General features: G+C 36.6%; 1 protein-coding gene across 1 annotated transcript in view; it reads right to left on the bottom strand.

The window, feature by feature from the left end:
* Positions 1-11,279, bottom strand: part of LOC122802186 (collagenase 3-like) — a 108,006-nt gene extending 96,727 nt beyond the window's left edge. Inside the window, exons 1-2 of the mRNA XM_044071853.1 lie at positions 11,166-11,279; positions 6,926-7,167 (exon numbers count right to left, since the gene is read on the bottom strand). Of these exons, the coding sequence (XP_043927788.1) occupies positions 6,926-7,167; positions 11,166-11,264 (341 nt within the window). The 5' untranslated portion in view covers positions 11,265-11,279. The remainder of the gene's footprint in view (positions 1-6,925; positions 7,168-11,165) is intronic.
* Between the last annotated feature and the right edge of the window lie 9,374 nt (positions 11,280-20,653).

Below are 20,653 nucleotides of genomic sequence, written 5' to 3'. Positions count from 1 at the left end.
GTGGCAGTGTTTCATTTATATGTCTGAACTGTACAGATTTCTGCAGAAGGAACAGATTTTGCTTCATATTTTGGTGTGCTCCTCATAACGTTTGTATTTTAATGGCATAGCTGAGGACTGAAGTCATTCAATAATGACGAAAATTTGAGTTTGATCTGTTCCTCATGAAATCTGTTTTGCTGACATAGCTCTGGGATGATAGGAGGATGGAAGTCACTAGATTGTGACATATATTTGAGTTTCAGACTTCAAATTCTTCAGTTCTACATCTGCTTAAAGGAAGGCTATGTTTAAAAACCTGGGCTTTTGGCCAGAAGTTATTAGTTGGGAGTCAGTCTGACTTCTAAATCATGTGATTTTAGATGATAACCTGGGGGAAAGACTGCAGAACAAAACCAGACTTGTTAGTTTTAGCATCAATATGACAACTACTTTTCATCTTATTTTCTGTAAATACAAAAGTCTAGGAAAGGAATATTGTAAAATTGTGAAAGGGGAAACTGTTTGTAGGTCTTGGCTTTGCTGAAGTGGGATTCCAAAAAAAAAAAAAAAGGAAGCAGCGGAATCTGTGTAAATATCTTCAGTGATTCGTATTCAATATACACCCAAATCACTGCCCAGCCTTCATAGAGGTATAAAGCCCTGGGAATGAACCAGGCAACCCAAGCTTGATTTGTAGCTCAGGAACCTAACGCTGCTGACAGGGAGGACAAACATACCTATCCTGAGGAGTGAGATGTAGTTTTTCAGCCTATCTCATGGCTCTGACCAGTTGAGGCTATAACAGGAGGCTGAGTTACATTCAGTGGTGGTCAAGCCTGGAGGCATTTTCAAGCTTCAATGTTTACTATAGAGTGTTTAGCATTGCTCTGAGTGCAGAGCAACACTATTTGTCTGTTAATTCATTGGTGGTGCAGTTAGCATTGCTCTGACTATCAGAGTGGTTCAATTGTTGAGCGGTAAGATTTGTCCATCCCTCTAAGTTTATCGACAGTGAGGTTAGCTTTGGTGGGTATGGTTAGCATACTACATATTCTGACACTTATATTGCTAAATATTTCTGTTTTGAATGATTAATACTACCTGACTGTATTTTATAAGCTGCTAGTCAGCTATTATTAGGTTTGCTGTATTGTGTTCAATTGTTCCATACTATGTTGGTTAGTGTGCCTCATTTAGAGATGGAAGGTTAAGAGCTAGGCAGATGGTTTTACAATATGTTAGCTTGACTTTTATACAGGCCTCTAATTGATGTGGTCTGGAATCACAAGGTTACCCTGGTTGTGGACATTGATAGGTCCCTTCATGGGTGGAGTTAGTTTTAACATATTTGAATGTTAGTTAAATTTATTTTGGATATTTGATAGGGTCATTGGAAGCATAACTTCAGTCATGGCTGCTTTGTCATAGATGTGAGTGGCGGTGGTATATTTCTTCCTGGGTTGGCAGGATAAGTTGTCCTTGAAGATGTCTTGGAATGTGTGCTATGTATTTTGGATGATTTACATAGGTTCATAGGTTCATAGGTAGGTACTCGGCTATCGGCCCAAGGTCCTACGTAAGCCTAGCCAGCAAGGTTCCATGGCTTATACCACCCAAGAAAGTTATTTTCCTGTGCCACTGTCGAGCAGAGACACAGAAGTGGTCCCCGGGGTGTATTTCCTATTTCCCATCCACTCATCAAGATTTTTCTTTCTTGCAGATGAGATTTTGGAATGCTGCGGCTGTAATTTGGAATAGGTGGAGCTTTCTCTTTACATATTAGAGGGTTAATTTTGTCCTTTTCTTTCTAGATGGTGTGCTGAGTACCAGTTGTGGTGGTTGATGATGGAAGCAGTGGCAAGCGAGAAGTTTACACATGGAGAGCACAAGTGGGCAACAGTTACTGACAGAAATTGTTGAGGTGCAGAAGGCAAAAAGTCTAGACCCCATGTTTATAAAATTCAAAAAATACTGAACAATGGCAAGATAAGAAAAGATTGTTTGAAAAGATGATGGAGTGCCGAGTTCCAGTGGTGAGATACAGTGAGTTCGCAGATGATCATGCTTTGGTATTGAATAAGCAATGGAGTCATTGGGTGAGTAATTAGAAATGGATAGGTTAAAAGGCAAGCACAGTGATTTGGAAGAAGAAGAAAGAAGCACAACCAACTTTTTGTTTAACTCTATAATAAGTATTATGTTTTATGACCTGGTTTGATTTGTGTTACAGGATAATGTACAATCCATTGTAGAATTAAGAGTTTTAATATGTAAATATTATGGGATGCAGTGGTGCAGCAGTTTGTGTCATTTCACAGCTACAGGTTCTCCAGTTTGATTATTGGCCAGTGTTGTGGGCCTTGCGTGCCCTCCTTGTGTTTGTGTGGGTTTCACTGGGTACTCTTGGGTTTTCTTCCATGCTGCTAAGTTGCTAGTTACTGAATATTGGATATATTTGTACGGGAAGACTTATAGATCACATACGTTAGATGGTCATTATAGTGAGAATGGTTTTGCTGCATGTTTTAAATCTGAATGCAGGTTTCAATGGACATCCTGATCACTTGTTTGGGTACATTGAGGTTACAGATGGAATGTTGAGTGAGTAACAGTCAATGCCCTGATGGAAATGGACTTGAAAGGTAATGGTTTTTGTTTTGTGTATGTTTTGAGTGCTGGAGAGGCTATTGGGTATTAGGTAATTTTATTCAATGGTCATTAAGGCACATTACAGTTGTGGCAGTGGTGATTTATTGCAGATGTAGGACATGTTTATTTGGCCAGTTTGAGAGGGTTACTTGGGTAGGGTTTATAGTTGATGTAGTTTAATTTCTACAAGCGGGATGGGGTTGGCTTGTTACTAATTTTGCGTTGCCAGGTGGCATAGGATATTTTTGTTCTGGTATAATCTGGTTGTGAATTGTAGCATTGGGCATTTTCAGTTTGGTATATTGTTTCTGGCATTCAAGGGTATCGGTAGAGTAAAGAGGGGTCAGACTGCTAAAGCCATCATGTGATTTAGTTGCCTTACTTTTGATATGGGTAGCTTGTGTTGGCAAGGTGGTTGTTAAATGCTTCTGCATGTCATTGGGCAAGTAAAAAGAATTGTTTGGGAAGGGTGATATGCAATTGCTTTAATTTGGTGGTTGGGATTGAGTATTTTGCTCCAGTGGCAGATGATGCTTTGGTAAGTATTAGGTAATTGCCAGGGGCTGGTAATGTCCTGGTAATTATTGTACACTGAATGATGTTTGGCCTTATAAGGGTGGCTAGTTGATGGAAGTTGGTGGTGAGGGGGAACAGCCTGGGCAGGCTGGTGGGGGAGAAGAGGGACAGGCTTGCCCTCTTCTGTTCCCCCTCTGGTGTCTGGTAGTGCATTTCAAGGAGTTTTTTGTTGAATAGATAAGCAGGCAAAGGTAAGGACGCTGCTTATTTGGTTTGAAAGTAATTTAGTGGATGGTTTAGTAAGTGAGCAAAGGTATGGATTCTGCTTACTGGCTCGGATGAGCAGGTACGCTGTCCTGATTAATATTTGGTATGGACACTGCTTACTGGACAGGATGAGCAGGTATACTGTCCTGATTAACACTGCAAAGATGTTTATGCTGTGTTTGGAATTGACTACACTATGTCCAGTTGTATTTAACAAATTTTGATAATCAAAGTTATGTTATGGAAGTTTTAATAAAGGTCGTCAAATGTCATTTAGTGTGTTGTGTTTATTGAAGGGGACCGGCACAAATAATATTATAGGCTTTTTGGTAGCAAACCTTGTGTGTTAACATGATTAACAAAGTAACCTCAATGTTAGAAGAAAACCATTGCTACCGAATAATAGTGCAATCATTATTTTATTCATTCCTGCATTCATTAATTCATTCATTAACTGAGTGCACATTTTAACTAGTAATGGATCACATGGAAACTAGAGCACATCATGGTACTAGAAGGATTAAAGGTAGAGAAGCTTATTCCGAAGGGGGTGCCAGTCCATCATTGGACATACACAAACACACTCTTACACTGCACGCATACCTTTGTGCAGTGTGAAGGATCACCCGTTCACCTATGAGATGTTTTTTTCATGTGGGAAGAAACTGGAGCACCTGACAAATATCCACATAGACAGTTAAAAAACACATACACATTCCACACAGAATGCAGGCTTGCTGAGACATGAGCAGGAAAATCAAGCACTGTGAAGCAACAGGGTAACTGCTGCGAGTGTGTTTGCTTGTGTAACATGCTGGCATTCCATTTAGCATATTTTTTACTGACTTATGCACACTGAAAGACATAATAGGCTCTACCTTCTCCATGGCACCGAACTGAGTTAATTGGACAATCAGAGAATTGGCATCATCTGTATAACAGAGAACAAAGCAATGACTTGTTAACTGCAGGATCAATTAGGGAGCTCAGACCTAAGGTGTTTGATGAGACATGGATGTGTAAGTCTGCTTTAGTAAGGTATAGGATATGTGCAGAAGTAAACACCCTCATGGAATTCTGGCACAGCAAACAATGCACAGTGTCTACCAACGAACAGCAGAATTTATGAGAATGAAAAAAACTGCTAACTATAAATGATGATGGTATTGATAAATGTAAAGCGCATAATAATTATATAAATTTTAGAACAAAGGTTGTCAGTAGATCAGCATAATAATGTTTCAAATTTATCACAGCAAGTTGATTTAAATAATCCTGAAGTTGTGCATCTACACGACACATGACAGTTTGTGTTCTTGTATTAGTTTAGGGAATTATGTGTTGCATCTTCCGGACCCTGTTGAATAGGGCATACTTGTAAAGAAGTGATCATATGTTGAGACTGCATGTTACAATGTGATAGAAGAGAAAGGCAACTCAAAGATGGTGTATAAAGGCAAACAGCGGCAGAATCAAAAATACAATTACACAAAATTAGGTGGCTCTTCTGTGAATATTTCAGGTACTGAACTTAATTTAGACTAGCTGAAGCATCTTAAAAGTGGGTTAAATTTTGTTCCAGTGTCAAGATTAGATATGGGTGAATTATTAACTAATATACATTTTTTTTTCATAATTTTAATTTGAGATTATGATTTTCTGGTAAGAGCAAATGTGTTATTTTTGTTAGTACATTCACTGTGAGGCTATTTTCAGATGTTTGTGAGCAATACATTTGTAATTTGCAGCTAGAAATTTATTTTGGTTTTCTCCCAACTTAAAAAGTACATTCATCAGTAATTTTATCACATTTTTATGGGCAGCCAGGCAAGTTTATGAACAGTTTGTTCTTTGTCTTTTCAGGTCTTTTAACAGGTATGGCATTAACATTTTCTTGACAGGCAGTGATTTGGGACTGCTTGCACATTTGATTTTATATGTATGCATTTATGGTATGTATGTATACATGCAAATATTTATTTACTTTTTTATAGTGAAGTTTCACAGAATTTTTTTTAACATCTGTAAGATATTGCCATGGAAAACTTTGGAATGCCCTGAAGTAGGCATATTACTTTATTGCTATCACAGTAGTATTGATTTCTGGGTGCACATTCTACCACAGATTTGCCAGCTACCTCCAGACTATTTTCCAAGCAGTGATAATCCTTTCCCCTACTTCTACACCTAGCTACTATTCCCATCACTCCATGCAGTAACTCTTGGGTGGGCTACAGTGAGCAGAGCCAGATTTACGTAGACAAGGCCAAATCTAGAAATCATATACCAAGAATTATGTGCATGATATAATAACATTTATATTGCACCTATCTCTACAGTAACACAGGTAAATCTCTGTTATCCTCCACCATGTGATTCATGTAGGAAATGCCGTACTCAGATATTACATCATAGCATAAATAAAGTATCACTGGAAATGTTGATACCTATCCTTATTGATCATGGAGCCCATCACATTATAGTGTTTTCAAGATGGAGGCAGTCAAAACATGCACATGGATTTCTGTTATATGAATGTCAAATTGCTGACACAGAGCATTTTTAACTCATGGACCTCAGTAAATGGATGACCATATAGGGCTTTAGTATTTCAAAATGCCAGTCAGACCATATTTGTGCCATTAGACAAAAGCATCCAGGCACCAGGTGAAGACTATATGAAACTTATCATATCCATGTTTATTCACACTACTAAACAATAAGAGTCCTAACTATGTAATAACTACAGATCAATCCTAAATGTCTGAGAAAGGTAAAAGAGAAACATTGGGTCTGTTTAATCATCGACGGTTGCATTCATCGAACCTTGGATGATCGAACACAAAACAGTGAATGTTCATTCATATAACATTCACTTCAGCGAATGTGTGGGACTGGGAAAGTAACTAGATGGCCACTATTTCCCTGTCGCACACAGCACTATTTCAAACCCACCCAATTGGGGGACTATGCAACCAACAATCCCTCTCACTATATATACCAACTCTGAGATTACACTACAGTGGGGAAAAGGGCAAATCTCTTGATGTTGACAAACTACTTCCATGCTGTTTTCCACACTATAGTGTGGTCTGGCAGTTGGTATATGTTGTAAGGGGAAACTGAATCCTCTAGATTTGGAGGAGACATGCTATTAATAAGTACTGTCTGCCTGTATATGTGTATGGAAAAGGCATAGCTGTAACCCAGCATTTTAAATACATTACCTACTGAACCATGGAAGTAAAGTTTTTATTGAAAATTTGCTGCTTGACTTTTATAGCTGTCTTATTAATGACCAAGGACCATTTCTTACTCTGGATCATTTGACTCAGACAAGAAAATTCAAGCAAAGTGTCACTAATTCAATCCCTAGTGTGCTTAGCTCACTGCTTATATTTTCATGCAGTTCCTGGACTGGTACCGATAGCTTTTGGGGGGAGGGGTGCAATGCAAAAAGAAAATTATTTGACATATATTCAGTATGTATGTGACCATTTCAAAACAATACCTGTAAGTTACGTTGTTTCTTGGCCATTTAGACTTTGATGGAAAATGACTATATGGACTAACATCAGGGACTCCACATCTTGGCTTCTTCATTGCTTCCAAGGTTTCTGAGTTCAGTTCACCAGTAATGGTGAGTCCATAAAATGCTTGCATTTTTATAATGGCCTCAGTTACACCACTAAATGCATCTTTATCAAAAGTTACTTTTGCTGTATTCAAGTTATAGAATCTTTTGAGGAATTCCTAAAAGTAAAAAAAATAAAATTAGTACAGATATATATTTTACAGAAATACAGTTATTTATTTTATAAATCTATAAGGCTCCCTTAAATCAAATTTTGAATAATACATGAGGCATGAGTATGCTTTCTTTAGTCATTTTGTAAAGAAACATATTCCCTTATCTAGTAGTGTGCCTAATTCTTAAAAAGCACAGTGAAGCAACATTCCCTGTTTTTACTTTCTTAATAAACCAAACTAAAACATTAGCATGGCAGCACTAAATTATTGTTTCTCCCTGTACACCACTCATGTGCCAGCTGACAGTTATAAGCTATCAGTCCTGAAATCAGTTACCCAGACAGTTAGTCCATAGAAAGTGCTACTTGCTATTTGGTCTTTAATAGAATCCCTACAATGACCAGTCCAAACCACCAGATCAATAGACTTACTTCACAGGCAAGCATACACCAGTTCGATAGGGGCTTATCACTATTACATAATATACATGTTCATAATTTTGCAATTATTTTCTCAGATAGTGAGCACATGGTGCCAATAAAATGTAGTTACATTTTTAATGTTTCAAATTTTAGTGACATAAAAGGCCCTCTTCAATAATAATAATAGGAAGTAAAGAAAGAAAGAGAAAGAAAAAAAATCATAATTTGTTAGAAATATATCAGTGTTTATAACAAACTCTTATTATATAAATTTACTAGTAATCAGAAACGTTGAAAGCCACCTGCACTACCAGCATCTCAGAATGTACTGTGTTATATGTAGTTTCCCATTTTTGGTTTATTTTAATAAGACACAGGCTGTATGGGTACATTCAAGAAAATAGAATAAATAAATAAACAACTCCCTGTTGGACAAAAGAGAACATTATTAAATCCTTTAACTATTCAAACCATATTCCTGAAAAAATAAAACAGTAATGTGCTTTCACAATGAAAAATCTAGTAGGAAAATGTAGTACTATAGATTTTGTTGGAAGAAATAGGCGTACGTATTTTATCAAGAAACAAAAGATTGTTCACATGCATGTAGTTATGCAAAGACGAAGACAGAACTTAATCCTGCATAGTTCAAGTGTGAGAAGGCCTTGGAAATAAAGCATGGGGATACGAACTCAACAAACTGAGTGGGAGTTTTGACTGTACAACCAAAAAGGACAAAGTAGACTGACCATATGGCTTTACAAGGTTCTTTTACATTGATTAAACTCATAGTCAAGGCTGTCAAAATGAGCACCTTCCAGAGTCAGAATCTACATCTAATCTTTGTTTAATAGAAATTACGATTTTGCACCCCATATTATTCAGCTGTATAAATTAAAAATAAAAACATGGGAAACTGATCTCCACTTTGATGTGGTCAGTAATAATAACATGAATAAGGTTTGTAGCTGTACTGGTTCTTCATATGTGCAAAATCAGCTTTTCACATGTCAAAAATAAATGATTACACTTTACACTTTATAATAGCTAGTTATTTAGAGAGGTTAAGGAAGAGGGAAGTTGAAACCGATGAATCATGCATGATGTACTTAAAGACCATCTAGCAAAAGTGATTTCTGTGAAAATCATTCTATTCCATATCTAAGATTTTTTTGCTGCCTTGCAGTTAATTATATAATTAGTGGTAACTCAGGATATGCAGCCCATGCAACACACATTTTTATAAGTGTCTTGTATCAGTGACTTTTGAACCATTGATCTGTTATGCTTTTATGCTGCACTTATAGGTTATTAGTAATCAGTTCTAAAAGGGAAAATCCAAAGCAAAGAACAAAAGAATGAAAATATTTGGAATAATACATCTGAAAAATAGATAATACAATCTGTTTGGTTCAGTCTTTCTATGGACTTGTTTACATAAATGTTTTTTCCCCAAGAATAATAATCGTTGCCCATTGCAAGTTTATACCCCTATCCAAAAATGGTGGTGTGCTATATAGCTTTATTCAATTAAATGGAATATAAGATCTCCTAAAACAGTATTAATTGCACCATCACTGAAAACCTAATTCTGACCTTTTATAATACATACTACACAATACTTTCTAAAGTGAAGGCTAAATGACAAAAGCTTGCCCATAATACCTGCAGTTTACATTTGCTTCAAAGTTTTCACAAAGTGAGGCATCTTGTTCTAAACTCATGTGAAGTCTAACATTAATGCAAACCTATATCCACAAAAAATAGTTAAACTGTGACTGAGGGACCAGATTAAATTTGAATACAGATTGCCTTGAGTTGCACTAATGTCATTAATAAGAAACCTAAATGTATTTTAAGGCCAATTTTAAACCCATTTAAAAGCCATTCATTTTGCAAGCAAATAATACTTAGCCAATCTGCAAACCTTAATACAAAACTGTTTAAATGATCAACAGTCAGTATTAAACTTCAGACAAAAATGAAGGTACTCATGCTATGAAATATATTTCATTATTCTTTTAATGACTGCAAACCAGGTATATAAACTGATCCAACAATGACCTTTTTGAATAAGAATGCAAATTATAACAGAGAATAAACAGTTTATAAATTGTAAGTATAACAAGCCAACATGGAACAGGAAACATTCAGGAAGTTATTATTTTCAGCAAAGGCAGGCAATGCATTCTTTAGTGTTATCAGGTTTATTAATATGGTAAGGATAGGACATGCATTATTCTGGGAGGCAGTTGGTCTGATTCATTCATAACATTTGTATATTAAGACCATCATTCACTTGTGACTGGTATGTGAGTTTAGAATACAGATTATTGGTTAATAAAAATATGAGAATACATATTTCAATAAAAATAGCATAATGACAAAGCTTTTAACAGCTTTGTACAACATGGAGCATCATGCTTACACTCAAGAAACAGCTAAAATACATCCTGGATAAGAGCTGCTATAGCGAAAGATCTGACCTTAACAATGTTTGTTTAGCCTCACATTCGCACTGTTAACGTCTATTATTGTAAAGCACAAAGCCTTAACTAACTGCTCCAAGTTTAATAAGAAAGTAAGCTTTGAATATGTATATATATATATATATATATATATATATATATATGTATATATATATATATATATATATATATATACATACATACATACGTGGATACAGTCTTACCAGCTGTATTAACAACATTTTTCCAAGATATGGGATCTGAGAAGGTAATTTCTGCAAGTCCCAAATTTCAAAACTGACCTAACTGAAAAACTGCTTTAAAAATGACTTTGCCTCTTCTATACTGTTACATGATTTTGGAGTTTTCTCAGTCAAGGTTGTGTAGGGGTTCCATCTATGCAGAGGTGAAAGCGAACAGCTTTGTTTACTGAATATAGCTTTAGAAGTTTGGCACTCCCAGAAATTATCTTTGGCAAATCAACATAGATCTTATGACAGCAAACTAGCAAAATATGAAAATATAACATCTGAACAGCTGTACTAAGTTTGTATTATACATTGATTTTAAAGCTATGTTTCTGCTCAGTGCATATATTCCTAATGCATTATTAAAGTTTGCCTCATTTGTTTGTAAATATCAGTTTACTATAAAGTATTTAAGCATAAGGTATTCTGATCATTGAAATATTTAATAACCATTATTTAAAATGTACAGTTTGGTTTATGATTTAGAAGATTAAAATTGTAAAGTACTACATTTGTAATTTTGACTTAGACTTTCTTACAAAAATATTCTATTTTAAGAAAATGTCCAGCTGGGTTGAAGACAATGAGAAAAGAATAAAAAGAAGCTATGCAACTTGTACTGGAGTAATGGTAGTGTACACTAAGAAATATAAATATGTTTAGTATTAGTAAAGCTCTTAATCAACACTACTGTCTTAATGCATTATACCTGTTTAGGAAATCTGGGATATACTTTTTGTAGTTGCATGCACTTCTTACCTATCATAAACCTGCAAATCGTATGCCCATCCTCTAATTAAGTCAATACATGACATTATGTGTACATCTAAATAAACAAGAAGAAACATAAACAGTAGCAACACCTGTGCAAAAAGCTTGTCCTTTCCATTCTTGGTACGTAGAACTGAAGAATGAGAAAATGAGAAAGTCAGGCTTAGTAATGTTAGCAAAACAGTCTGCATTGCCTCGTAAATAATGAATTGTTATTTCCTCATAAGCAGTGTAGTTGTGGTGCTTAGAGCTCGGCATTATATACTACAGAGGTAATAAGAATATTGTGTCATGTGATTAACACCTTATTATGATGTGCTCCGGGAAACAGTCCATATAAGTACTGTGACAAAGACTAGCATGTCGGAAGATCAAAATACCCACATGTGTAGTCAAGTGAATCACCTGGGGAAAATGCTTCACAGAAATGTGTTTAAAAACAAATATATTCTGTTGCACCATAATGATACAAATGTTAGTTCTAGTGATTAAACAACAACTGGCAAATGCAGGTGAAAGTTTCACTGATGCCATATGCAAAGGTAGTGCTGTCATACAAAGAAGGTGAGATACAAATAACAGAACAGATGTTTATATAACTAACTTGAAAACAGAGTAAAATGAATTCAAAATAACTATTTAAAACAGCACCGGTTAATGAATGCCATATTTTTGCAGATGCTGATAATGTTACAGTGTTTGTAACAATGAAATAATGATACTATAACTTAGACCGAAGGGAGAAGCTACATCAGAACTAAATTAAGAGGCAGGCCCTTTGTGTCACCCATACTGAGGGCTGTACCCCAACCTCCAGCTAAATACTTTCTAAGATTTCACCAGTTTGTATAAATGTTGAGCCTGAGATTTACATTCTTTTTATTACTCAGTGGTTGTATTCATGATGTAGGACATATTAATGAGAGATGGCAAGGAGTTAGCAGGTCTCAAACCTTTTGAAAAAAAAGTACTTTCAAATATGTTTTCTCAGTTTTTGTAGACTTTTGTTTAATATTTTCAATATATACTCAACGTGTTGTCTTGAACAGTTCATTTTCTGTTTAGGTATAATTTTTGATCAAAATCTGTTAATATTGTTTCAGATTATGGTATGCACTACATATTTAGATTTATAGGATGTTACTAGGTTACTGGCAAAGGGACTTTACAAGCCTAGCTGTTAAATCCTAGTATAATACTAGATGATAAATAACATCTATGCCAAAGTTTTTTCTAGCAAGGACTACCCAGGTCCAGGAGAGAAGCCAGGGCAATCTCTGGAAAAAATTTATAGTTTCCCATCCAGTCATTCAGGTTGCGCTTAAACAGGGCCATGGAGGTGCTCTGCTTGATATGGATTGGAAGCCTATTCCAGAGGACTGACAACCTCTGAGATGCATATGTCTCTCTAGCAAGTCCTGTTTATGTCACAGGCTAGATTGAGGTCCCTGAAATGGGTGACTCTAGTCCCATTTGACTTATAGATGTGCAGCATTTCCAATAGAATTGGGTCAGAGATAGCCCTGTAAACAAGGCATAAGTTGCCTCTAAGTAGTCCATATGCTACTGAGTACAGTGACAGCAATTTCAGTCTGTCTGTATAAGACGTGTGAGACCCTGAATTTTCTTAGAAATCTCTGAAGTCTCTCAAGTTGCTCCGGTTGTCTGGTACAGTACATACCAAAGAGAGCAGTATATTCAGTAATAGGCTTGATGAAGGATGAGTACAGGGGAGTTATGACATCCTTTGCTCTTGAGGCGATACCTTTGCTAATCAAGTGAGTGAAACAGAATGCCTACCTCACTACAGTGGACACATGGTGGTCAAAGTTGAGGTCACAGTCAACTTGTGTTTCTAGGTCTCTCACCACTGAATTGGTACTTAGGGTATTATTGTTTGTTTTATAGTCAGCAAGGACATTGTTTTTACTAAAGGGAATGATGATGCATTTTTTAGCATTTAGTTGAAGACTGTGGCTTTGGCACCAGTCATTGGTCTGTGTAAGCCCCTTTTGAAGTATGCTGACATTGCCAGGGGATTTAATGATACCACCTAATTTGCAGTCTGCAAACTTGGTTGACTACATCCCCTCTGTTTTGGCTTGGACTTCTAAGAAGTATATGCCAAACAAGAGGGGGCCCAGGACTGACCCTCGTGAGACCCCACTGGTGACAGGTCTGCTGGTAGAAGTAAAGTCTTCCACTATGACTGAGTGTTGTCAATCTGTGAGTCAGTTTGCAACCCATCTGACAACATAGGGGTTGATATTCAACTGGGTTAGTTTGTCAATCATGCCCGAATGTGGGATAGTGTCAAAGGCCTTGGCCAAGTCAAGACAGACTATGTGCATGGCTTTGCTCTTGCCTATGGGTCTGGTCATGTTCTCAAAGAAGTCTACCAGGTTTAGCAGGCATGACCTACCCTTGGCAAAACTGAACTAGGACAGATCCAAGGTTTGGAGGTCATCTATATCCTTATTTATGCATTCCATGATGATTAATTCCATGATTTGTACCATTGCCTTACAGATGAGGCTGGTTAAACTTACAGATCTATAGTTACCCAGGTCTGTTGCAGAGCCACACTTGTGGAGGGTGATAAGACACTGTTTTTCTTTCAGTGGGGACAAAGCCAGTACTCAGCATGTGGTTGAATAGAGTGCCTAATGGAGTAGCTAGCTCTTGTTTTAGAACATTAAGAATGCAGCCCATAATTATTTATTTAACAAAACCAGTTAGAAGACAGTTTATGTAGGAGTTCTATGATTTATATCATCCCTTGTAGCAGTTAAAAATACTTATTAAAATTTCTACTGATTAAAAACCGATACTTAAAACCGGTTGTTCTGTTAAAGCTTGTGACCTCTGAGCACAGCATTACTGGACATGACTGATCGCTCCTGCTAATTAAACTTCCTGAAATACCAGAATACAATCAGCAAATGGATGTTGATTGAATACTGTTTACAATTACAATTGTGAGGATAATTAATTTCAGGGGCTTAGTTAAAGACACAAAGATATACTCCCTAACAGAAGTCTTTATTTTCAATGAAGTCTTTGTGTTGTACTTTATGAAGCACACTGATATCACAGTGTGTATCCTCCACACTAGCATCCCAAAAAGGCATTGCACTGTTGAAACCATTCTGAGTGCTGTCAGTTTATACAGTCTTTTACTTATTGGTATATACTATTATTGAAGGTGTATTTATCGAAAATAGTATATACATGTGGAGTACTGTAATGTTGCTTTGAAGGAGTAATACTAGACTGCTGGCATTTTATCCAGTATTTCACTTGTAGGTATGTGCTGTTACTGAATGTACTTTTATTGATAAAATGTGTGAAGCACAGTGCAGTGTATTCTATGCAGGAGTAACCTTATGTGTAGATTATTTTATTAATTTGGTAATATCTACTGCTGCACTGTCTAAAATCATTACATGGTTGCGGGTGATTTCTTTCTTGTTCAAGTTTGTGTTACTGCAGAGTTGGTATATATAAGTTTGGGGTGGGAGCTTTACCCTGCAAAAATGCTTATAATAAAATATTAGCTGTTTTATCTTTTGAACATTAGTGTTTCAGAAGGTTGTCAGAGTTTGTCTATAGCTGTGTGTTTTTATTCTTATTAATAGTATCAAAGAAGTCTGCAACACGATAAAAAAATTACCATGTTGATTTTGTAGGTGCATGGGATGTAATATAAAATGAAAGAAATAGAACACAGTAGAAAAGCAAATGGATTCAGTATTTAATCAGATTGGTGGTGTAATGTGAGCATATCTTTGTTTCTGGTGATGCTTAGCTGAAATTCTAGAGTAGAAATTACAGAGGGATTTCCAAGGAATAGAAAATTAGTTGGTTATGTATTAAAAGAGGAAAGGATTTCTATATAGGCCCATTGTACCTCTGTTTTTAAATACTGCCATCTGTGTGTACCTATTTGTTTTCTTAGCTATTTTCCTTACAACATATGTTTGTTTTCAAATGGTTTAGGACTGTTTCAAATTAAATGTGTATAAAGTTTAGAGGGAGTGCATCCCTCCACCCAGTAACACAAGTGAAGTATGATAAACACAACTCTAACCACAAAATCTACAGATAGAATTCTAAGTACGTACATCAACAGACAAAATTACAAATGAAGAAGCTGAGATCCCTTTTAAAATCCTCCAAAGCTAGTTACAAAAACAAAATTGCCACTGATTCTAAAGACAACCACAAAGCATTCTATAGCTATGGAAAGAATCTCAATGGCAACACTCAGATCTGCTCTGAGTTACAGCACAATGGCACTAAATATATAGAACCAAATGATATTGCCAACATCCTAGCAGATAGGTTCAGTGCTAACTTTACCCCTCTCTCATCCCCTAAAGGGCCCATCTCTATACTGGAAGAATGCAAACAACCTGTAATCACGGCTGCACAGGTAAAAAACACACTCTCCAAAGCCAAGAACACAGCATCCATGGGACCTGACAACATCCCAGGCTGCATTCTACATGAACTACAGAATGAACTGGCACCCCACCTAAGTACTATGTTCATTCATAGCCTCACCTCAGGCTTTGTGCCCACTGAATGGTGCACAACAACAGTTATCCCACTCCACAAAGGGGGAGCCACCATGGACCCCAGGAACTACTGCCCCATTAGCCTAACAAGCCTGGTCTGCAAGGCTATGGAACGTATCATTGTGGAACTAATAAACAATGACATTGGTAATCTCCAAACTCTGGACCCTACCCAGCTCGGGTTTGTAAAAGGCAGATCATGTCTCCTAAACCTGATAGACTTCTTTGAAGTGGTCACCAAAGCTGTAGACGAGGGTAAGGTGGTACACACAGCCTATCTAGATCTCACCAAGGCTTTTGACACCATCCCCCACTCTGGAATTATAGACAAACTCACTAAACTAGGTATAAATCACTATGTCACAAGATGGGTTGCCAACTGGCTCACTGACCAAACCCACACTGTGAAAGTAGCAGACTCTAAATCCAGCTTCAGACCAGTGACAAGTGGAGTACCACAGGGTTCAGTCCTAGGTCCTCTCATGTTTGGTATCTACTTCTCTGAAGTACAGGCTAACACAGAAGGTCTTTGGCTAACAAAGTTCACAGATGACTGCAAACTAGGAGCCATAATCAAATCTCCTAACGATGTGGAAATCCTACAAAAGGGCCTCACTGAGACAGCTGCCTGGTGTCAAAGCCATGGCCTCAAGCTCAATGCCAAAAAGTGCATTGTCATCCCTTTTGGTAAAAACTCTGTACCCATGAACTACCACATAGGCGGTAGTCTACTTAACACTGAAAGTGTGATAAGAGACCTTGGGGCACAAGTGGACAGTGGTCTCACCTTTGATAATCACATCACCACAGTAGTCAGGAAATCCTTCTACATGGCACACCACATCACAAAAGGTTTCTCATCCAGGAAAAAAGAGGTCAAAAGTTAGGTCACTGTGCACACAAGTTCCCAAATGCCAAACAATTGGATCAGTTCTCAGAGAGCATTGTCATGATTTTGACACCAGTTATTATTTGGGACAAACCTTCCTGCATGATGGTTAAGTCATTTGGGGATTCAATAACTTTTCCTAACTTGCAGTCATCTCAAACTTAGCTGGCCAAAGCTCTTTGGTATTTCCTTTTACTTTTGAGATGTATATGCCAAACAGAAAAAGTCTCAGCACTGAACCATGGGGGACTCCATTGGTGAATGGTCTCTTCCCCTGTTTTGATCTCCTGCATCCTGTGAGCCAAGTTGGCAATTCAGCTGGTGATGTGTTTGCTCCTATATTATTCATATTTTGTACTACACCTGAGTGTGAAATGTTTTACCTTCATCCATTGCTTTGGTAACAAGAGTAAAGCTTAAAATTTGACCATGATTTTGAGCCTTTCACACTTTCCTCTGGGCTGTTTTCCAACACATTTTAGGGCCATGCATACATGTATGCATTCCTTGATTCACCTTCCTGATTGTATTAAATTATATTCCTTGTATAATACAGCACACTTGTTAGACTTAAGTTAGAGTGCATTTTAAATTTCTTGTTTAAACATTTTTCCAGTACACAATGAAACAAAAATGCATTAACCAATAATGACAAAACTGCCCTATTCAGAACATTTCCTTCATAAAGGACTGCTTCCACACACAACTGCATTATGAATTTATTGTTTGAACATTTTTCCAGTAGGCAATGAAGTAAACCGCATGCACCAATAATGACAAAACTCCCCTGTTCAGAACATTTCCATGATAACAGTCTACTTCCACATACAACTGCATTTTAAATTTATTGTTTGAACATGTTTCCAGTAGGCAATGAAGCAAAATGCATGCACCAATAATGACAAAACTGCCCTATTCAGAACATTTCCATGATAACAGTCTACTTCTACACACAATATGTAAATACAGAATCACAGTAGTGTAAGCCATAGGCATGTTGCACAGCTTCTTGAACTTATTTTCAATTGGGGGGAGAGGGGCAAAAGGCCAAAAACCAGGGACACATTTTAAACATTGCTTGTATAATTTTGGAAAGTTGCTTGCATAAAATGTTGCGTTACTACCATGCATTTCACTGCCAAGTCTTGAACCCATAGCTCTGCGCATGACAGTCAGAGCAACATACCACTAAACTAAACCAGCAGTTTTTTGAAAGATAGGAACACAAGCTTAAATGGCTATCATATCATTTAGTGAATTCAGTTCTCACTTCTAACCATAGCTCTCAACTTCTTAGCACAAAAATATAGAACAAAGCCAATAATGGGGGAATAGAGCCCCAAAATAGGGTTACATTTCAAATACTGATTTTATAACCTTAGAAAATTGATAGAATAAAAGGTTTTGTTTTATCATTCCTGCAAACCAGAGGAACAGAACAAAAATGTGAGGTATAAATTCACAAGTGATGGTGGGTAGGGACTTTAGGCTCTTTTTACCTATACCCAAGGTACAGGGTTTGAGTCCTAGCATCTCTAGCCACCAGATGTATCCTGTTGGGGGCATTTTCACACACACACACACACACAACCTCATGAATTCTGCACAAAACCAAAAATAATGAGTTGACAGACTCACAAAATCAAGAAAAATTTTAATTATCACCCCAATTTATTAAAAGATTAGGAGAATAAGATGTTTTGAATCAACATGCATTATCTAAACAATAATTAGTATGAAACTATAACAGCTTAATTTATTAACTGCCTTTAATCCTTATAACTTTGCCAAAAATCATTTTTTTCTGAGACACAGCAAAATTAAGAGGCAAGATCATGGAAGTTCTACAAAATCGATCACAGTGAAGAAATATTTGTGAATTGGGGGTAGCAGTGCTTTGTACTATATGTATTTTTTGGTGATTTGATCACAGTGAGATGCCTTTATATCTGTGTGTGTGTGTGTGTGTGTGTGTGTGTGTGTGTGTGTGTGTGTGTGTGTGTGTGTGTGTGTGTGTGTGTGTGTGTGTGTGTGTGTGTGTGTGTGTGTGTGTCCGTATGTGTGTTGTAGATATTATTAAATAATGTGTAAACTTTAGCTGTAAATTATATCCCCCAACAGCAATTTCATAGACTAGAGTAACTATGAAATATTAGTTAGAATATTACCAAAAATATAAAAAATCTAGATATACTAATAATAAAACAAATGCAAAGCAAAATATAAAAAAATATAGATAGCAAATACAAAACAATTTAACAAACCATTTTCTACATACAGTAATGCCCTTCAATGTGGTTGTTATAGGAGAATAAATACCTTTCTAGGGATACTAACACATTCTTTCTGCAATAATGCCTACCATGTTGGGGACTGTTGCTTCTCACACAAGATGGAATTGGTAATACAAATATTGCTTCTTTTCCCATATATTTTTATGGTTATTTCAGCATATGCAATCACATGTTTCATTTGCTTCAAATTTTCACATTAAGATGCTCAACTGTGATGCAGAGGCTCTTCTGGGTACTTACTTATCTTACATCTTACCCATAATTCTCAATCCCTTGTGAAACACAAATGGGAAAAATTAGCTAACTCACTTAGCACACTATGCAGAAAATCTAGGTACCCAATTTACCAGAAGTAGCTGCTTCCTACACTGTTCTTCTTCGCTATGTAACCCCACTGCAAGGTCGTAAATAACTTGAACTGACCCAGAAATGGAAAAGACAACTAAAGTCTGAAAGGAAATATTATAGCTTCTTGTAAAATTGATCAAATTAAATTCAAATTTCAAAACTGTAACATTAGAATAGGTAAATGCTTGTTGAAAGATTTATTGTTTTCATATTCTGCAGTCCTGCAGCAAACTTTCCCTTAGCATTAGCTTATCAAATAATCCCAACGACAGTGCCCACTATTAAGCATTATAAAAGTAGCAAAAAGGGTCTGATTGCATCTGTATTACATATTTTTTCTACTACTGTAAAAAACAATAGTTATTTTCAGCCACACAAATCCTGCTGCTTACTGAGGGTGTACTATTCTTCTATTTATAGAACTGATTTTATGCAATTCCCTTTATTGCTTCTACTTCATATAGCAATACATGTAACTTGGTTATATAAACATTAAATGTAAATTATGATTGTTGGGACTTGGCTTCTCGAAACTAACATTCATGCAAGTTCCCTTTCTGATGAACTGCAGATGTTGTATTTGCTTTAGCAATGTGATGCACCTCTTACTGTATGTATCATTTAGTAATGGGTTGTGTGATTGCCAGAGGTTATGTGTGCTCTATTAGAGAACTGCTCTCTGTGAAGTAGAAATGAATATTACCAGATGGTTGTTAAAACACATTTTTTTAATATTTTTTTATATATTTATTTAAAAGGTACTATTTACTCTGCATATATTTAACACACACACACACACACACACACACACACACACACACACACACACACACACACACACACACACACACACACACACACACACGCACTCTGCAAATAACAACAGCTTCTGAAAATAAATCCTGTCCATAAGGCAGCTGGTTACTCACTCTGCAAATAACAGAAGCTGCAGAAAATAAATCTTGTCCGTTCCGACTCGCAAAAACAACCCAGAAATACATGCCGTGAGCTGAGCTGACATCATTGCGGACAGTTGGGAGGCTCAAAAAATGAAAATAATTCGTAATATGGGACAGTTGGGAGGTATGGATGATCTGAAAAAGTGAAGAGCTCCTCTCCCCCCTCGATCTATGGGTCCGGTGCACACAAACACAACAAAACAAAAAAGTGCACAATGGGAGCTGGAGAGGCCGCTGCCACACAAGGTACCACTATCTTTCTTCCACCTTCCAATATGCTACAAAAATCTTCCCATATTCTACAAAGTATTGCATATATCACTGGTGATTCATCCAAAAGATCAACAGTTCTATATTTGATGCTTTGGGTCAGTCTTGTAAACTAAAAGATATAAGTCGTTGCTTCACCACCCCATTACTAATTGTTAACTAATAAAATGCTAAGTTCGTTTTATAAATCTGCAGTTTGAAATCAGCATCATGAGCTATACTGGTGTGAGATGAGGATAC

This window comes from Protopterus annectens, chromosome 5.part0, assembly GCF_019279795.1.
Source record: "Protopterus annectens isolate FY-2018-M chromosome 5.part0, PAN1.0, whole genome shotgun sequence".
Classification (NCBI taxonomy): Eukaryota; Metazoa; Chordata; order Ceratodontiformes; family Protopteridae; genus Protopterus; species Protopterus annectens.
Note: the sequence above shows the minus strand (reverse complement) of the source record. Positions and strands in the feature narration are given on the sequence as shown.